This window comes from Tiliqua scincoides, chromosome 1 (genome assembly GCF_035046505.1).
Source record: "Tiliqua scincoides isolate rTilSci1 chromosome 1, rTilSci1.hap2, whole genome shotgun sequence".
Taxonomy (NCBI): Eukaryota; Metazoa; Chordata; class Lepidosauria; order Squamata; family Scincidae; genus Tiliqua; species Tiliqua scincoides.
The window spans coordinates 41,871,599-41,892,733 of NC_089821.1; the positions used below are offsets into that span (position 1 = coordinate 41,871,599).

Genomic DNA, 21,135 nt, shown 5'->3' on the forward strand with positions numbered 1-21,135 from the left:
TGTCTCAAAAGCAAGATCTGCATTATATTACAATATCTAAGTTTTAGTGGACTTAATAGAAATTCATGATGGCCAAGAAAAAAATCCACTTACAAATCAATGTTTGGATACATTCTGAATTTTTTTTTTTAATTGACCATGTTCAGATTTTTAAAGAAAAATACTGAGAAGAGGGACCTGGAAGAAGATTTTTTTAAACTCTCCTGCCTGCTCCCCCACCCCCCATTCTTGTTGATTTTTGATACCTCTACATTTCATGGCTTCTGAGCATGCACAGAATAAAGGTTAGGGAATGTGTGGGGGAGTTCTTTTCCTTTTCCTTCTAATTGACAATCTGATGTAGAATGCACAGATCACTACCTTATCTGTGGGTTGCCCTGTTTCACACACATAACTCAGGGCCCAATCCTAAGCTTTATGCAGCGGCTTACCACTGGCGTGCATTGTTGCAAACGTGCCATAAGGCATGTTTGTGGGCCCTAGCACTGGTGCTCTGCTGGAGCTAGCCCAGCAACTGGGCGAGCGACAGGCAAGTGCTGGAGCCCTGCCACTCGGCGGTCACGGACCGCCAAGCAGCGCAGAGATAGGTGGACACATGGGGGGGGGAGACAGGGAGGAGGCATTCCGGGGAGGTGGAGGGAGGACAGGGAGATGGTAGAAAGAAGGCATGCCGGGAAAGGGCGCAGGGGGGAGGGAGGTGGGACTGGTGGAGCTTTGCTCCACTGGATCCAGAGCCTCCATGTTGGGCTGGCTGCCCAACATGGAGGCTCTTGATTGTATGCCAACCTTTGGGTCGCCGTAGAATCAAGTAGCCCCATTCTGGGGCTACTCACTTTACCCAGGGGAGGGGATGAAAGTCCTCTTCTCCCGAGGAACCGCCTGGAACATGCAGGATGAGGCGGCAGCCATTTTCAGCACCGCTGTAGCCCTATGTGCCAGGCAGCTCAGGATTGGGCTGCCCACCACCTAAGTTTGCTCTCAGTGTAGTGTTGTAGTACCCCACCTAGGGAAGCCTTGTCTCTGTCCTGTTAAGGGGCAGGGTGATGGCAAAGACAATGACACAATCACCAGGATCACGTCACTGCCGAAGACAAAGGAGGGGTTTAAACTTACCAGTGGCAGCACTGGCCTTCCAGGGGGTGTGGGGAGCCTGCAGGTGCCTCTGCAAGGCTCCCCAAGCCTTGAAATATCTAAAAATAGTGATTGTGACCCACTTCTAGTTTGGGATCAGGAAACCGGAAGTGGGTCACAATTGCTATTTTTAGATATTCCAAGGCTTGAGGAGCCCTGCAGAGGCACCTGCAGGCTCCCTGCACCCCCTGGAAGGCAGTGCTGCCACGGGGAAGTGTAAAAAAACACTCTTTGCCCTTGGCAATGGCAGGATCCTGGTGATCATGTCACTGCCTTTGCTCCTCCCCCACAAAAACTTACAGCAGTTCCCAAATTCTTGGAGAGCTATTAAACATTTACCAACATTATTTCATCCACAATCACCCAGACCTCTGTGCAACTGATCCAAAAGTAAACGTGGTCTTTTTCTTGTTTCCTGATGTCTTTTAATACAATCTATATTCTTTTGGAAAACTTTGTCTTGTGGTTACTGTTGCCTAACTGGAGGCATTTAGAGGTTGGTTGCAAACCAGTAAATGATCCAAAAGTAACCATTCAATGCATTTTTGGCCTCACACTATAAATTCCTTTATGCAGTCAGATTCTGCACTGGGCAAACACAGACCCGAGACTTTGTCCATGTACATGTGTACTGGTAAACATGTTAGAATGTGTATGAGAGCAGTGTGGGCAAAAAGCTGTATATAAATGTGTATAAATAATAATCACTTCCCAACTGCTTTAGAAATGCCTATGAATTTCAAGAGCAGATTAAAAAAGAAGAAGGAAGCAGAAAATCAAGAATACTGCTGCATTCACTGAATTAGTTGTACGGTTCTCTGGCCACAGCCTGAAAGATATACACACAGAATCTGTGAAAAGACTGTGAGCATAGCTCCTGAAAGTAATAATGGAATGAAAGGTATTAATTCCAGGGTCAGTGAATAAGTTAAAACTGACTGGCGGTCACCATTAGGTTTTGGACAGTGGGTGGGGAGGCCAGGAGGGAGGATTCATTTCTTCAGAGAAAAGCATGAAAAAAGGCTAGGTTCGACCTGTTCAACCCACCTCTTCATCTCTGCATGTTCACCACTTTCCCAGCCCGCGTGCCTTCATTAGTAGCATTCTTGCCTTTGGGGCAGAAGGTCATCAGCTGAAGGCCCACACAAGCATCGAAGCACATGGTTCAGTTCTGGCATAGCAACAGTGTAGGCCTACTAGGGAAAAGAGAGCCATCCCTTTGGGATGAGGCACTACACTGAGCTCCCTTCTGGCAAAGTCAGAGGATGACTTTAAACAGGAAACAATATGCCTTTTTTTTTTTTTTAAAGAGCTCTGGTAGAATGTGAAAGAAAAAGGTTGAACACCTACTTAGATATTCTGCCAACTGAAGGAAACCTGTGATTACTCCATATCTATTAATAAGGTTGCAATCCTATAACTCTTACTTGAGTGTAAGCCCCATTGAATTCAATAGGACTTCTTTGAGTAGATATGCATAGGCTTCTGCTGTAAATGTAAGAGAAGTTTAGAGAAACTAATGCAATGGTTCAAAACTAATGCTTGAAATATAGGTCTATAAGGCTCTAATTAAAAAGAAAAAGAAAAAAGCTTGATACCTTTAAATATGGACTGTAGTTAAACATTACAGCTGCAGCTGGCAATTTATTTTAGGTTTTTCTATTTGTTGAATGTTTGAAAAATGGATGATATCAACAACTGCGTTTCAACTCCCCTGCACCTTTACTGACTGATAGCATGACAACTTACCAACTGCCATATCTGCTCTTAGACCTGAAATGTTTATTTTTAGGGATAGGACCTATTGCAAGAACTTGTCATTTAAAAACGTTTAGAAATGCTAATTCTGCAGCCTATTCCCATGCTGTGCATGGGCTTCCGGCATCAGCACAAAGGGGCCCCTTTCTCTTCCTGCTTTCTGTTGTGACTTGTCCATGCCACCAGCACTGCTTCAGCAGCAGCTGTGGATGGAGCATCAGCATTACTTAGATGAAAACCTCTGTAGAGTCACTGTCCTGTGCAATGAAAACTTCCAAAGTGGGGAAGGAATAGGACCACTGGCAGTCTCTGGTACCAAAAGTCTGATGGCGCACCAACAATGCTGTGATCACATTGTGAAGGCAGCAACTGTTACCCTGCAGATGCCCGATCTTGTCTGATCTCGGAAGCTAAGCAGGGTCAGGCCTGGTTAGTACTTGGATGGGAGACTGCCTGGGAATACCAGGTGCTGTAGGCTTATACCATAGTCTTTCGAGACTGAAGGTTGCCAACCAACAACATTGTGATGGCATAATGCAGGTGAACAGCAGTTAAAAATATTTGTGGAGCCAAGTGGGTTAGACTGTATGAGAACACCTTTGCCAGGAGTGGGATGTTCCTTAGTTGGCAAATCAAGCCTCTACTTGCATTGACATAACTATTATTTATTTATATAATTTTTAATCTAGCCTTCCTCCTACACCAAGAGGCCTCAAGGCGACTAACATTATGAAACATAAGAAAAATACAATGTATATTAAAAACAATTAAAACATAAAAACAATTAAAACCTTAAACAAACACTGAGGATCCAAACAATTAAAATATAAAAAAGCGCCAGCCCCTAGCATCAGTTAAAAGCCTTCATGAATAAAAAAGTCTTGAGGCCCCACCAAAAGGTGTCCAGAGAGGGAGCTATACTTAATCCCAGGGGAAAGGAATTTCATAAGCAAGGTGCCACCCCCAAGAAGGCCCTATTCCTAGCTGCCAGCATAGTCAGAGGGACCCTCTCACATGACCAGAGGACAGAGAGACCAGACCAGAGGACGCTGTAACCCTAACCCTAACCCTCAAATACCCTGGTCCCAAACCATAGAGGGCTTTAAAAGTCAGAACTAGTACTTTGAATTCAGCTCAGAAACAAGCTGGCAGCCAGTGTAGCCACTGAAGCAGCAGCCTAACTGAGTCAAACTGATGAACCACACAGGCAGCCTCATTCTGCACTAGTTGCAGTTTTGGAACAGTCCTCAGAGGCAGCCCCACGTAGAATGTGTTACAGTAATCTAATCTAGATGTCACTAGGGTATGGGTAACTGTGGCCAGGTCTGTGCGACCCAGGTATGGTTGCAGTTGGTGAATCAGCCACAGCCACCACCTGGAAATCCAGGAGTAACTGCAGATCTAGGAGAACCCCTGAGCTACAGATCTGCTCTTTCAGCTGGAGTGCAAGCCCGTTCAGAGTAGGATGATAGTCCAATACCCAAGTCATGGACTTCCGGACTAGGAAAACCTCAGTTTCATCAGGATTTAATTTCAGCTTGTTCACCCATATCCAGCTCCCAACAGCCTCCAGATAATGGTCCAGGACCTTGACTGCCTCCTTGAGCTCCGGAGGAAAGGAGAGAAAGAGCTGGGTGTTGTCAGCGTACTGATTGCATCCTATCCCAAAACTCCAGATGACCTCTCCCAGCGGTTTCAGGTAGATGTTAAACAGCATGGGGGATAGAATGGAACCTTGTGGCACCCCACACCAAAGAGGCCAGGATGCCGAACAAGATCCTCTAGGACCACTTTCTGGGATCTATCAGCCAGGAAGGAGCAGAACCACTGCAAAATGGTGTCTCCAAGCCCCAACTCAGTTTTTAGACTGAGAGTCTATCGCGAAGTGAGCGGGTATTGAGTGTTGGTGCAGAGAGTATTAGTGAAAGTCTGTGGCTTGAAGGTTGGTCATAAGCAGTGTTTCTCAAACTGTGGATTGTTTTGGTGGGTCACAGAACCGCCAAGGCCAAGAAGCTGCTAAATAAAATTGCACAATGAGAAGTCACTTCCGGGGCAAACCTGTGTGCACTCCGCATCATTGGCTACATTGTGCCAAATACCCCACATTGTGTCTCATTGTGACACACAGTTTGGAAAACGTGGTGTGATGCAGCCAACGAAGCAGGGAACATGCAGGTTTGCCCCAGATATGACTTCTGGACTGCATGCCATTTTAGTCTGCAGCTTCCTGGCCTTGGTGGGGTATTGAGTGGATGACAATCCACTGTGGGCGACACAGGGGGTCACTAAGGTTAGAAGTTTGGGAACCCTTGCCATAAGGTGGAACAAACAAAGTTTTTACTATGTTTCAGACAACTCCTATGTGATTTTCTCTCTCAGGTTCTGACATAATTTAGATTTCTACATATAACTAAACATAGCAACTTAAAAAAAAAAAAGGAAGCCAGGAGAAAAAAATTTCCTAAGCAGTCCAATTAGGGTTCAGTCCTATGCCACTACAAAGATAGATAGAAATCATTGCAGCACAGAATAATTGCCAGCATAGAACTTCACCTGCTGGTGGAGGCATCATGGACACGGCATTGCACCAGTGCAATGATGGTCCCATTGGTACAGAAATTCTCCTGTTGATGATGCACCAGCGACACCGGGACAATAGCAGCAAAACACTGTGCCAGCATGTGAAGTCCATGGGGAATCATTGCAGGGTGGGTGTCTGACATGGATGGTCAGTGAGAGGAGAGAGGGTTCATCTGCACTTACCTGGCCCAAGGAAGAGTCATGGAGGCTTCGGCAATGGTTGATACCAGCATTTTATTCATGTGATATTTTTAACATTCATCTGGTCCTGTTCACAGGACCAAAGTCACAGGGAGGAGAGTTCCCCAATAAGTTGGTCAGGTCCCCTTGGTGAGGGGAAGTTCTGGGGTCCAAGTGGGCTGTCCCAAGTAGGGTGGTTTGTCTGGGGGGTGGCTAGGGTGTTGCAGGCACATCTTTCTTTGTTCACTCAGGATCTGTCCCCCAAGGGTCCTATGCTCCAGAAGTCATAGGGTCCCTCTGAAGTGGACTGGCTATCTTTGGCCTTGCTTTGGGCCCAGCCAGTTCCCCCTAGTGAGGGGTCGTTATACCCCAGGATCGGGACCCTTGGTCTCTTTCCAGGGCTTCCCAGGCCCCCGTGCTGTCAGGGAGGTGACAGGGGACACCATAAAAGTTGCTGTTGCTGCCTCTGCCTTTTGCCCCCTGGAAGGAGCCTAGGGGACAGCAACCACTCTCTCCGGCAGCTGGGCTCCTTATGAGCCCAGCAGCCTGGTGTCCAAGCACCTTCCCTTCCAGCTCTGCCCCTGGACTCAGATCTCAGGCCTGGGAGAAATAGCCACCCATTCAGCAGCGGGCCTCATCACGAGTAGACAGCCACTGCCTTGGTCGACTCTCTGCCCTGTTGGTGGGCAGCCAGGCTGCCGGAGGAGCATGGTTACCACCCAAACCTTGGGGTTGCCAATGTGGCTCCCCACTATCCGTGGGAGAGACACCTGCCCCTCCACCACCCTGGCTGGGCTTTCCTGCTCAGGCTTACTCTGGCTGCTGCCCTAGTGCTATCCCCTTTTCCCGTTGCTCATCCCAGGTGGCTGGCGCTGAGCCCAGATGGATGCTGCCCCAGCGCAGGACTCCCTCCTACCCTTCCCTGAGGTAAGTTCCATTCGTTGGGAATCCCGGGTGACACAGCATAACTGGAGCATCTTTGGTGGCGAGACCAAAACAGGGAGGACAATTGCAGGGGAAGGCAAAGAGGAGTTAACATGTGCCGTATCAGCACTCTACTTCGCCATTGAGGGACCCCTTGTGATTCGTCTCTGTCTCTCCCCTGGCAAAGGGGTTCCTTCCAGCTGGTGAACTCAGCCGTCACAGGGATTTGGACCCTTGCCATGGAAGTACTTGTGTGTTTATTTCACACAACTGTTCTCTTCTGAGGAAGCTTTTTATTATTCAGAGCAAGAGCCATTTTGCTCTGCTCAAAAAAGGTATTCTTTGGATGTGAATGTTTGCGAGAACGGGATAAATAGATTTGAACCCTGGGTGCAGGGACTCCTAGCAGTTCCTTGCTTCTGCCCCTTTGCTGCTGATACCACAGTAGGTTCTGTAGGAGGTGGGGGTGCTGTGGCATCCTTCTGTCATGTCATACTGTGTCATGAGTGTGGTGTCCCTGGGGCATCACCCCATGGTTGGAGATGGTTGGTTTGTTAGTATGTTGCTCATTCCTAGTCTATGGAAGCTTATGCTAACAAATTTTACATTCAATAAAATAGACTTGATTAAGCCTTTAAAGTTTTACAGGACTCTGTTGTTTTTAGTTATTTGAATTCCTCTCTCTCTCTCTAAAAAAAAAAAAAATCATTATGCCAAGGCTATGGGAAAGGCTGTAGCTCAGTGACAGAGCACATGCCTGACAAGCAGACAGTCCCAAATTCAATTCCTAACATCTCTAGGTAAGGACAGACAGTATTTGTCTAAAACACTAAAGTGTTGCTGCTAGTTTGTGTAGGCAGTATTGAGCTAAATGGACTAATGGTTTGACTTGGTATAAGGTAGCTACATATTTCCCAGTGAAACTACAGTGGGAACTCTCCTTCCCCCAGAAGGACATCTTGGCTGACAGAGAAGTACCTCGCATTGTTCAAGCAGCAGTCCTGACTAATGACATTAAAGAATGAGTAGCAAATCATCTGACATTTGAGGAATATTGAGGGTACTCTATAAGAAGTGGGAATGGAGGACAACTAATCCAAATTGCTTTGTGTTTTAGAACTGTAAGTCCAAAGCTCACATTTTAAAAATTCTAGTTAAATACTTCCATCAATATCCATCAAACAGATCCACTCCTCCAGCCCACAACACGTATCCAACACAAGCCAAAACCTTAACAACCCTCAGAAAATAATTCAGATGCTACCCATTCACCCCTTATTTGTGTTGCAATGAACTTCTTACTAATGTTCCTCCTAAGGTGCAAAGCCATGTGGTTGTGCACTTCTCAACTGAGCGCTGTGTAACTTGTGCAACAGGAGCTTGGCTGACCCGGATGTTGGTGACGTCATAATGATGCTATTGCTTACCACCAGGAAGATGCCAACACATTGCTGTGCAGCACAAAATGCTCTGTGCAGCTGTGCTGAATCTTAGGGGGAACACTGCTTCTTACTCCCGTCAGAAGTAATCTTTTCCACAGTGGTCACAATCCAGGAGTTGAATTCCTTACCATCAGGGACAGGGCCAAAGATACAGAGGATAGGGAGGACTGCGTGCAGGATCTATTCTCAGGAAGAGAACTCTAGGTCAATGTGTTGTCTTCACCAACACAACCTGAAGAGGCTGCCCTGATCTTCTCCAATAACTTTTCTTCAGAGGTTCCCAGCTACGCATGGAGCTCTCCAGCTTCACCTGTGCCAGAGCTACAATCATACAATATCATCCTTTTAAGCACTAACAGTTTCTTCAGAGAGGGAGGAGCTAGAAACATACATGAGAGGACTACTTCAGTCAATTCCAGGTCACTAATGTCCCAGCATCCTTTTTTTGCTGCTCCTGGGTATCTTGTATCTGAATCTACTCAGCTCTACAGTGAACTGTCCATGGTCCTGTTACCTCGCCTGGATTCTTGTAGAGCTTTTTTATGTCATGCCTAGCCTCAGCTTGGGACAGGATAATAGCACATTTATTTATTTATATCCCAGAAGAAGTTCACATCATTAAAGAAGTTCACATATTTGAAGAAGTTCACATCATTTTTTAAAAAATACAATAAATATTACACAATTTATTAAATGATAGGAGACCAAGAAAAGAGAGAAAGTTATCAAAGAACTAATTAAAATGCAACAAGTCATGAAGATTAAAAACTCTACAGCTTAAATGTCTGTCTAAAAATAAAGGTCTTGACATGTCTCTTCTTCTCCCAAAGAGATAATAACTAACATGCCTCCTTTAACCTCTCAGTTCCCTTAATCCATACAGCTGCTCAGCTCCTTCCAACAAGTCATTAGTTTATAAAATTAGTTTATAAAATTGCCTTATCTGACTCTCTCCTCTCTCTATATATGTGTGTGTGTGTGTGTGTGTGTGCATGCACGCACGCACGCACGCACACACACACACACACACACACACACACAGTGTGTGTGTGTGTGTGTGTATATATATATATGTGTGTGTGTGTGTGTGTGTGTGTGTGTGTGTGTGTGTGTGTGTGAATCTATTCTTGTTTGGCCCCATTCAGTTGGAGTAATAAGCACTACAGAATGCCCACAGAATTGAATGAATAATGAAAGACCATGGATACAGCCTGCACACAGAAATGCAGTCTGCTGAGAAATAACTCCCTCAATCATTCTAACCCTCACCCTCAATATATACAATATCTCCCCTCAAGGAGATCTCCCCCTCAAGGGAGGGGAGATAAGGTTACATAAGTTGGCAGGACCCAGTGAAATAACTTTGCTCACAGCTAAGCAACTCCCATTTCTCCTGACCAATCACACTGACCAATCACACTGAAGAGCAGTCTGTCTAATAAGTATCAGAATCATGTGTACAATGAGGGAGTGCAGAATCACTAAGCCAAACAAAACATGGCACTAAGATCCAGATTGTAGTGCTTGAAGAACATATGTGAAGAACACTATATGGCATCTCTGAACATGTCGGAGAGCAGAGCATTTTTGAAGGCAGATGAAGAAACAGATGCAACTCTAATAATGTGTCATCAGGAAACCCAAGGGCATGCTGTTGATGAGGCTGTACAAGAAAGACACAGTTCACCTGGAGAATATCTAAGAGGATGCTGTTTTAAGGCAAACACCTTGCAAAACTACTGCATAATTTGAATTAGTACCAGAGTATTCCACACAGATCCAAAGTGTGAAGCCAGGCTATGGCCAGGAAGAGTGCTGGGCTAAGGTATAGCTTTTTGACAAAACACATACAAAGATAAATTTTCTATCAGGCAAATTATGAAATTGACTAAGGAATACTGCTTATGATACACAAAAATTTGGATGAAAGAACTGGGTATTTTTCAAAGACTTGATGTTAGGAAAAAAGTGAAGCAATTTTTTTGAGTATTTAAACTTAGAATAGCATACACAAAAACATATTTTAATTACAAGAATATAAATTCTTGTACATACAGGGCAGAATATCTGAATACATGACACATTTTTTTCCCTAGCATTTAAAACAGTTTTTTAGGCCAAATATGTCCAAGGGTCTCCCTGCCCTCCAAACTCACCTATAGAAATTTATGGGCAAGGAGAGCTATATGTGCACAAGTGGTGAGCACAATGCAACCTTAAACTCCTTGAGCTATTAGTGTTACAAAATTATTTGTGTATGCTTTCACCTATATTCTTTTTTTCTGGTCCCAATTATGCTTAGTTTTATTTCTGTGCCATATGTTTGTCTTTGTTTTTGCTTTTTCTCCAGTGACTCCCTATCTCAAAACATTTAATTCAGATGCTCTTTCCACAAGTGATACTTTTTTCCCCTTCAAACACCACCTCTCTGAAACATTTGGAATGCTTGAAATACTGCTAAACCTCTGAGTGAGTGACCTGCAATAACCCCAGTTGCAAAAGCAAGATTTCCCATTCCTAACAGTGCAATCCTATGTGCGTATACTTGGAAATAAGCCTCACTGTGTTAAATGGGACTGACTCCCAGAAAAGTGAGTTTAGGATTGCAATCTAAATTAAGTAGGTCCACAGGAAAGATGAGAGTCATATTCCAGAGAACAATCTTGTTTCCTATCTATTGAAATGTACATTCTAGTGCTAGACTGATCAAGAACAGAAAATAAGAAATATCTATAAAAGACAGAGGGGATATTTGGCAGATTCTCCCTGTTGGGGACATGAAAGGGCTACTTGAGTACTTCTTGCAATCATCATCATCAAGAATATTTACATACTGCTTTCCAAAGAAAAAAGTAATCAAAGCAGTTTGCATAGCAAAATGAATGAAAAAATGACTCACTGATCACTCATTCATTTTCCTATGATAGCAACTGAGAGGGATGCTATACTAGGCTGAGTAGGTTACTCTCCCTAATGTAAATATAAGAGAACCACTTATATTGAAGTATCTCTTTGCCTAGTTAGCAGGGGTCAACAAGCTGAACCAAGAGGCAGTATAATGCTTTGTAATGTAACCTCTACACACACACGCACACACACAAAATGATGCTGGGAATAGATGGTAAAGCTGGAAAAGAAAGAGATGACTGATGTGCAGCCTCCATGGTGGAAACCTGCTTAAACAGAAGGCAGCATCATAATACCGACGCATTCACAGTTCTATTGACACATGGGTGCACCATCTGATAACATAGAGACAATTTTTACCAGTCATATGCAAATGACTAATTACAAGCCTTGTATAGACTGGATGCAGCAACTGATTTATCATATTGGCTTGGTACAAAGGTTGAGTTCAGATCTCATGGCCAACCTAAGGTCACAAATATGCTGTGGATTGCCTCTCCCCTTCCCCATTCAACTACTACTCCCTTCTCTACTACTAATATCAAGGTAACCATTAGTCTAAGTCATGCTCAAATCAGACAAAATACGGTTGCTAATTTTGCCTCCAAACTAGAGGTTTGCCTCCAAACTAGAATCACAAACTTATGGTTAGTATTCACGTTCAATAAGTACTGAAAAGGGAAACAAGAGGGGAATTCAAACAAGAGTGAGATGGGGAGGAGTAAGTGATCCTAAGAGATAAGGAAGAGAGGTGGGGCAAAGAAGTATACAAGTGTGAAGGCTACTCCGAATCTCTTAAACATGTTTAAGAGGTTAAGAAATACAGGTTGTATGCAGACTTAGGGCCAATCCTGTCCAACTTCCTAGCACTGGTGCAGCTGCAATTCAGCCCCAAGGTAAGGGAACAAATGTTCCATACTTTGAGGAGACCTCTGTGACTACTCCCCCCACCACAATTTGTAGCGCACATCACATTGGCACGGCTGCACCGGCACTGGAAAATTGGATAGGATTGAGCCCTCTATGCTTTGCTGGTGATAGCACCTTCCGTCCACAGGAGAGTTGTGCTCATATATGGATCAATTCCATAAAAGCATTTCTCCTGCTGTTCATGGAAGGTACTACTGTGATCAGAGAAGTAAAATTGGATACAGATCCCAAAGTTCTACACAGAACTTCAGTTATTTTTCTGAGTGGGGTCTAAAAACTTTCATAAAATTGCTGCCTCTGAAAATCAATCATAAACAGATCTATTGCTTAAATTGGCTGTTCTGTCTCAATTATAAATCCCATTTAGAGACAGATTCACCATAATTTTCTTAGTTTTGGCATGTAACACTCAGCTTAAAACAGTCAGCTTTTTATTTGCACTTAAAATATCCATAAGGTCTAATATTGGATGTGATTTGTTCTTTATAATTAAATAAATGCCAAGTAAATCATTAAAAGAAATGTCAGCCCCATCATTGGCAGCTGCTTTCCCTGCTAAAGAGGGAGGGGAGCTGTAGGAGCAGGGCAGCTAGCAAACCCCACAGCGGTCTGCAAAGTCACTAGTGGGAAAACAACAAAGGCCTTTCCATGCTACTAACACAGATGTGCCCATAGCCAAACTGTCAGAAACAGTTAAGATGACAGCTACTCACAGTTCATTATTTCCTTCTCACAGGTCACTGGGTGACAAGCTGGGTCACCATGCTTTGTTGGCTGCTACAGTTCTCCCCCAACAACCTCTATTCAGTTTAAATAAAGGTAAGTTGCTCAATTTAATATAAGAAATGCAAACAACTGCATCGTCACACTGGGAGAAAAAACATGAAACAAGACATTTACATTACATTTGTACCATGAGGAGTTAGATTACTGTGTCTGTGTGAGAAACAGAAAATGAATTTGAATTATCCAGCTCAAACAGAGAATTTTGTCAAGATGCCACTAAAACATGTAATGAAAGCTAATTTGTTCCCAGTTCAAAGCTTTAATCTTTAGAATACCTATATGGCAGATAAATAATGAGGAAAGGCTTTGAGTTGCAGTTTTCAAAATCTTCCCACAAAGATGGGGAAGCAGGTACAGCAGAAACAGAGTTCTTTACACAGAACTGCAGGCATTATGCTTTTGGAAACAAAATGACATACACCGAAATATAAGTTCTTGACCTCTTTATGGTATAAAAAACAAACTGCTTTTATTCCCAACATATTAAATATTTCACCTATACTTTCGTCTAGGTGGCAGATTTTACCTCTAACAAGATGATAAAATTAGTAATTGTTTTGTCATGGTTAACTGAATGAAAAAAAACAAATCTTTAAAGAAATCTAAAAGAAAATGTTCTTGGCTACTAATGCATATAAATATCTGACCAGGACCAACTGATTTTTAAAGGCTTTTTAAAGCAGGTTGGTTATACCATATAAGTAATATAGCGTATTTAATGTATTTAAAACTACATGGGACATTACATTCTGCTGGGCCTCTTAATTCCAGCACCCAGCTGAAAGCTGGATAATTACACACTTTTTAGACATACATCCCTGTTCTATATAGGTAAATGTACATGACCTCTGCTAACTGAGTAAGAGGCACTTTTTCAAGTGGGTGGCTCCTCTTTTTTTAGCAGGGGGAGAGTAACTGGCCCTCCTCACCCCAGCAGTGTCTTTTCTAGTGGCTGCCTGCTGGTGTTCTTTTGCATCTTTTTAAATTGTGAGCCCTATTGGGACTGGGAGCCATTAGTTATTTGAATTTTCTCTGTAAACCGCTTTGTGAACTTTTTGTTGAAAAGCGGTATATAAATAATAATAATAATAATAATAATAATAATAATAATAATAATAATAATAATAATAATAATAATAGTAATAATAAGTGCTAAAAAACAAACTGCTAAACAAACGCATCGGTAAAGCAGCTACCACGTTTTTCAGACTCACAAAGAGAGTCTGGTCCAACAAGAAGCTGACGGAACATACCAAGATCCAGGTCTACAGAGCTTGTGTCCTGAGTACACTTCTGTACTGCAGCGAGTCATGGACTCTTCACTCACAACAGGAGAGGAAACTGAACGCATTCCACATGCACTGCCTCCGACACATCCTCGGCATCACCTGGCAGGACAAAGTTCCAAACAACGCAGTCCTGGAACGAGCTGGAATCCTTAGCATGTATGCACTGCTGAAACAGAGATGCCTGCGTTGGCTTGGTCATGTTGTGAGAATGGATGATGGCCGGATCCCAAAGGATTTCCTCTGTGGAGAACTCGTGCAAGGAAAGCGCCCTACAGGTAGACCACAGCTGTGATACAAGGACATCTGCAAGAGGGATCTGAAGGCCTTAGGAGTGGACCTCAACAGGTGGGAAACCCTGGCCTCTGAGCGGCCCGCTTGGAGGCAGGCTGTGCAGCATGGCCTTTTCCAGTTTGAAGGGACACTTGGCCAACAGTCTGAGGCAAAGAGGCAAAGAAGGAAGGCCCATAGCCAGGGAGACAGACCAGGGACACACTACACTTGCTCCCAGTGTGGAAGGGATTGTCACTCCCGAATCGGCCTTTTCAGCCACACTAGACGCTGTGCCAGAACCACCACCCAGAGCGCGATACCATAGTCTTTCAAGACTGAAGGTTGCCAACAGCAATAATAAGTGCAAATATAGCGGTTTATGCTGACCCTGATATCCGGCATAAAGGCAAGTGGACCAGATGTGAACAACCTATCAATGGCAATTTTAAAAGAGGCTACTAATCTCTTATATAATAGGTATAGAGATGTGTCAATATATTTGACTCTGCAGACACTGATGTCCCAATCTTGTCTGCTAATAACACTGGTGCAAGCCATTGCAAAAGTAGTGTAAAGCAACGGTGTGCCTGTTTGCAGCACCAGTGGGAAGGCCAATCTTCCTGCTGGTGCCAGTGCTGCACAGGGGCAGGGGTGAAATGGGGTAGTGGAGGGTCGTGATAGGGTGGGGGAGGTAGGCATATCAAGCCCAGGAGGAGGTGGGATCAGCAGCATTGGCATCTTATCTCCCTTCCTGGGCCTGATCTGTTGATGTAGATCAATGTGTCCTTGCGCCAGCTATATAGCTGTGCAGGTCTGAGTTGCCCATTGCACTACCTGGGGCTTACCTCCTTGCCCTTATTCCAGGGCAAGGTGATAAATATTCCCTTGCCTCAATGAGACCTCCAGCCTGCAAAATTCCCCTGCAGGATGCAATGGAAGCCATGCCAGTGCCAGTGCATCAGAGTGGGGGAACTTAAAAAGGATTGGGCTGTGAAAAGCCTTTAATCCTGATCCAATCCTGGAAAAATGACTCCCTTTCTACCCATTTCTACAACATCTAGTGACTTTGTGTACTTCCCTTATGTTTTATCTGTGTCAGGGTTCACCAGTGTGAACAGTGTGAGAGACAGGACAATGCATCCACCTCCACCATCTCAAAGGCAAACAGTCAACCACTGCAGAGCCCAAGGTTCTTGCTGGTCGAACAATGCCTTATGGAGGCTGCATATAAAGTAATCCTGTTGCCAAAGTTATAGGGACACTAGAGTTAGGCATTTTGTTGGGAAGGGGGGTATCTTGCAAGAGGATAGGTTTAATGGGCATGCACAGCTTACCACGCTGAGTTTAAAAGCCCTGGACAAAGGAGACCACCAAGTACACATGGTTAAGACAAAACCTCTCGTTTCTTGTTCACCAGAAAGGAAAGAGCCCTGGAGGCAGCTGCAGAGAGGAGAAGGACCCAAATGGAATGCAAAAAAACTGTTTCCTCTCATGGTATGGAAGTGAGGCACTGGGAAGATTTAGAAAGGGAAAACTATATGTACACCTTCTCTCCCCCCTCTTTTTCACTCCACCTCTTTTAAACCACCACCCCCCTTCATCCAGTTGGGCAGAAACTGCTACTTCTGGCAATGGCTATTGTTGTATATGCAGAAGCAGAATGAATTACCTGCAATTATTAGAAGGGACGTAATTCATAGAGTAAAGAAAATACCTTCTATATTAAAAGATGCTGCAGAATTTAGTAGGTTTTTCCTATCAAGTAAAACAATTAAACAGAGTTCTACATCTTTCAACATTCAGTAACTATTGGAATTAAAAAATACTCAAGAAGGAATAAACTAGTCAATCTATGACAGGAGTGTCCAAACTTTTTCGCAGGAGGGCCACATCATCTCTCTGACACTGTATTGGGGGCCAGGAGAAAAAAAAGAATTAATTTACATTTCAAATTTGAATAAATTTACATTAAAAATATATTAGAGATGGAACATATGAATGAATGAAGGTCTTGCAATAGCTCAAGGCCTATAAAAGGCCTGCACAAAGCAAGGCCAGCCTCTCCTTTGTTGCCGCTGCTACAAAGATGTGATATACATCACAGATGTGAAACAGCAAGCAGTGGAGGGAGCCCTTACCCCACAGCTCACATGAAAGGTCGAAAAGTCGCCCTCACACTGAGAGCAGTTGCGTCAGGCCAGCATGGGCAAGTCTCCGGAGGCTCATCGGAGACTGGGGGCTCCCTGAGGGCTGGATTGGGAGTCCTCGAGGGCTGCAAGTGGCCCCAGAGCCTGGGTTTGGGCACCCCTGGACTCTATGACATGAGCAATACAAAATGCAAGAAAACAAAACCCCAAAGACCTAAGGACCACAATCTCTCTCTCTCTCTCTCTCTCTCTCTCTCTCTCTCTCTCTCTCACACACACACACACACACACACACACACACACACACACACACAAAACTGCATTTTTGTGATGAATTTTATCTGTCTTAAGTGATTTTGTGAGCCAGATGTGATAAAAAGCAGGGTATCAATATACAGTAGAATTTCAATAGTTCAGCACCTTCAAGACCTGGATAGTGCCTGATTGTGGGATATGCTGCACTATGAGGAGGTGATGTTGGCTGATGAGGAAATTAAACATACAAGTAAGTAACCACAGTATCTGTGGAGGAATCTGTACCAGGACACCCTGCAGATACCAAAACCTACGGCTGATGAAATCCACAGGTCTCAGGCCCTCTAATCCTCCGGAGCCAACATTTCTCAGGGAAACCAGAAGTGACATCTTTATGGCCTTAGAAGGCCTTCTAAGGTTTCTCCAAGAAAATTGAAGTGAAGTTGTTTGGCCCTCTAAGGGCCTTACAAGGTCTTTGGAAGGGAAGCAGTGAGTAGAACCAAGGGAGGCAGCAGCTGAGCTGGTGAGGGGGCAGTTTGCGGTCGTGGCCCCGGGACCAGGATCACCACAGTAGTACCTAATGCTGTTTTCCATTGATTATGTAAGGCATTCCAGCTCTTTATCCCACACTTCTTTAAGTGTTATATTTATTAAATAACAGTAGGTACTTATATACCAATATTGTAAATTTCTTTTTCTTAGTGGTTTCAATAAGCCTTCTAGGAGCTAATTGAGAAAGTGATAGAGCAGCAGGTTCAAATTTAGTTACTAACAAATGTTGCAGTTGTAGGTTAATATGGTTAATATGGTAGATGATATTTACTCTTCATTCTATTAGGGTGCAATCCTTTCCAGCACTGGCATAGCGATGCCAATGAGACGTGTGCTGCATCCTGCAGTTGGGATGTCACTCACGAAGGCCTCCTCAAAGTAAGGAAATGTGTGTTCCCTTACCTCAGAGCTGCATTGCCCTTATGTCAGTGCTGGAAAGCATTGACATAAGGGGTTAGGATTGTGCCCTTAGTTGTATTGCTATAATATACAGGGTATCTTGGATCATGTGCAAAGGTGAAATAATGCAAAATTTAATAGCTGCAACAGTGTGAGATACCACGGCACTAAAAAGTAGTCAGTGGAACTTACTCCAGGAGAAGTGTGGGTAGATAGGATTGCAGACTTATGGATGTTTGGGGAATTTTTTGAAACAGATCAGTAACTGCTTGGGAAGGTTAAGAGGGTTTTCCTTTATTTTAAATAAATTTTAAAACTTATACTTATTATAACGTTCAATTTACTTAATTTAATTTGATTTTGGGTCCTAACCAACATTCCCACACCAAGGGCAACACAGCTCCAAAGTAAGGGAACAAACATTCCCTTACCTTGAGGAGGCCTCCATGACTGCCCCCAACTGCAGGATGCAGCACATGCCCCATTGGCACAGCTATATCTAAGCTGGAAAGTTGGTTAGGATTTGGGCCTTTGTTGTATAAGGGGTGTTAAAAATTTTCCCACTTGATGATCTCACTTCCGGCCATGATATCACACCCAGGTTAATGACATCACTTCCGGTGGGTCCCAAGAGATTGTCATTTTAAAAAGTGGGTCTCAGTGCTAAAACATTTGAGAAACACTATTCTAGCCTACTTGTAGTCACTGTAGTAAAGGTGAAAAGTTTTAAGTACTGTACTTTTGTTTACTTTGGGTTTTTCAAATAAGTGGGGCTTTTTGTTTTGTTTCTTTTAACTGTGAAACATTGTTTTTTTGCTCACAATTGTTTCAAATTATAAATGATATACTCCTATATGCTTATCTCCAGCAGAACAAACCAAGTAATCTAATACCAGAAATCATGCACCTTACTTATGTGTGTGTTTTATGCATATTAAGTTAACAAGAAATACTCTGATGGTCCCCAAAGATAGTATACACAGCAATCTTTTTTTAAAGTATTGCATAAATGTCACCCCTTTTCATTAGTTTTGATCAAAACTCCTTGTCTGCTTGCAAGCCAGAGGGCTTCTGAGATATTTCAATAATATTCAGGAAATCAATCTTACATGAAACTGAAGGAAAACATCTAATGTCATTGAACAATAAATATCAGTTCTGTCAGTGGCTTACCTTTGAGCTGAGGCCTTAGGATGTTTCTCTTCCAGTTTCCTCACCAGTGCCACTGTCAGTTGCCTATTCTCCTCTAAGGGACCTTCAGGCAGTAAATGGGCGTCCAAAGGTCCTGAAAGTTCTTTCTCATTGCAGTTGCTAACATTATTTTGTAGAACCTAGGAAATTATGAACAAATCTGTAATTAATATATTGTTTGCCGCGGTAATACTTATTCTGACTAAGGGTTTTTCAGAATTTTAACAATCCCATGGAGAAAGATCTACTGAAAAATGGGGAAAAAATTGTAGCTTTCCTCATTCCTACTTAAAGACATGTATGTAATTCATATTCAGGTTAATTAATTGAACAAGCCTATTCTAACAGTGTAGAATAACAGCATCTCAGCATCTCTTTCAAAGTATTTTCCCTTTAAAAATATCACTGGCTCTGACCTGCCTTGGGCTTGATACAATGACCTCTTCTGCTGAGTCGCTGACGGTCTCTTGATGACTTGCAGACTGGGCCCCATGGTGTGTGTGGTATTCCATCTGGGTCACCTCCTCTCTTACATTTAGCTCCTCTAGGTAGGTCAGGACAAACTCAGGATAAGCCTGTAGGAAAGGACAAAGGCAAGGTAGTAAAGCAGGCTGTAATCCAGAAAAACACAAACCATCTACATTTAAACATTGGGATTATGGGAGGAAAAGTTGTTGATACACAGCAATGTCAAAGAAGTGATGTTACACATACATAACTTTGACTTTCCTAAACCTTTTCACATTTAGATTGATGCAAAAACATTTTTAGCTGTACCATAACATGTATATGATAAATATGCAAAGATAATGTGTAATGCCAACATTTTAAAAAAATCACCATTATGTATTTGTCAATTTGCTGCTGTATTCGGTGATGTTGCAAATGAGCAGATACATAAATGGCTGCCAGTTCTTTATGCAGGTGTGCTCCAGCATCCGCTGGGCATTTCAGAACACCCCTTGAATGTCTTTTAAAGGTATAAAAATGTCACTTCCGTTTCATGAAAAAAAAACGGAAATAATGGTCATTCTGTGTCCCTCAGAGGCCATAGGCAGATGTATGCTACTTCTGTGGGGCTCAAAAGAGCCTCTGGAGGGTGCAGGGGGGCATAGGGGTTCCCCTGCATCCACGGTTATGTGAAACCATGGATACAGGATCCACGGATACAGGGGCCCCACTGTATATCGACATCTTCTTTTTCTTCCATATACAACACTATCATTGCATTTTCTGCATCCTCAGTAATGGGTAATTCAGTGGCATAGCTAATGATCGTGTAGCCCGATGCCAAGCTCAAAATGTTGCCCTGGAAATGATGCCACAACTGGAAGTGACATAATGTCTGGGCTTTTTCAAAAGTGAAAAGGCATCTATTTGCTATCTGGGGTCAAAGAAGATTTGTAGCCCCCCCAGACAAAATCAAATTAATTAAGTAAATAAATAAAAAGTGTGCTATTTATTTAAATTTATTTAATTTAAAGAAATAAATATTTATTTATGTATTTATTTAAATAAATAAAAAGTGTAAATTTTTTATTTAAAAAATAAAAATAAAATAAAAATTTCTGGTTAATTAGCCATAACTTTTGATAGAATACAGATACTCCAATGGGGCTTGTTTCATCGCCTTCTACATTAAATTACCTTTCCAATGATATATAACATGATTGTATTAATCATATATACCAAGATCTTCACAATTTTGGTCACTAGTGTCAAGCTCAGCTTGTTGCCCCCCTAAAGCTTGATACCCGGTGCAACTGCTACCCCCTGCACCCCCTTAGCTACGCCACTGGGGTAATTCTCTATTTCTCTCCCCTTATTTCTTCTCCTAATTTGTCTACTTTTCCAACATTTTCTGTTGTCCAATTACACCTGCTAACTGGACAAAGATGCACCTTTTAAGTGTTGTTCTCTTATATTTAGTGTTGCTATGCTGGTGTCTCCTTTGCATTTTTTTTTAAGATTGCGAGCCCTTTGAGGACAGGGAACCATTTATTTATTTAGCCATATAAAACACTTCAAGCCCAAAATGTACTGTGACTTGCAGTAACTCTCCAGGATTTCATACAGAAGACTTTTGCTATCTTACCTGGAAATGGCAGGGATTGAATGTGGAACTGTCTGTGTGCAAAACACATGCTCTACTTCTACTGGCTCCAGGGGAGAAAGAGACAGGCTTCTATTGGTGGTGGGGGGGGGGGGGGCAGACAGGCTGCTGTTACCCAAACACAGCTATGCAAAAATCCTGGATTTCTTAATTGTCATCTTGGGTAGCTCTAATTTCCACCCTGGGAGAGAATAAAGGTCTTATAGTTCAAGCCTGAGCTCGTCGTGCCATCCTTACGCCAGCGCAGGGTGTTGCAAATGTGCCATAAGGCCAGCACCAGC

The 21,135-nt window shown here is 43.1% G+C and overlaps 1 protein-coding gene and 1 pseudogene across 1 annotated transcript in view; one reads left to right on the forward strand and one right to left on the reverse strand.

The window, feature by feature from the left end:
• The window catches only part of DCDC1 (doublecortin domain containing 1), a 337,894-nt gene that overhangs the window by 98,057 nt on the left and 218,702 nt on the right, over positions 1-21,135 (reverse strand). Inside the window, exons 19-20 of the mRNA XM_066636033.1 lie at positions 19,158-19,316; positions 18,724-18,881 (exon numbers count right to left, since the gene is read on the reverse strand). Coding sequence (XP_066492130.1) covers positions 18,724-18,881; positions 19,158-19,316 — 317 coding nt within the window. The remainder of the gene's footprint in view (positions 1-18,723; positions 18,882-19,157; positions 19,317-21,135) is intronic.
• LOC136637272 (5S ribosomal RNA) lies at positions 3,251-3,367 on the forward strand (annotated as a pseudogene).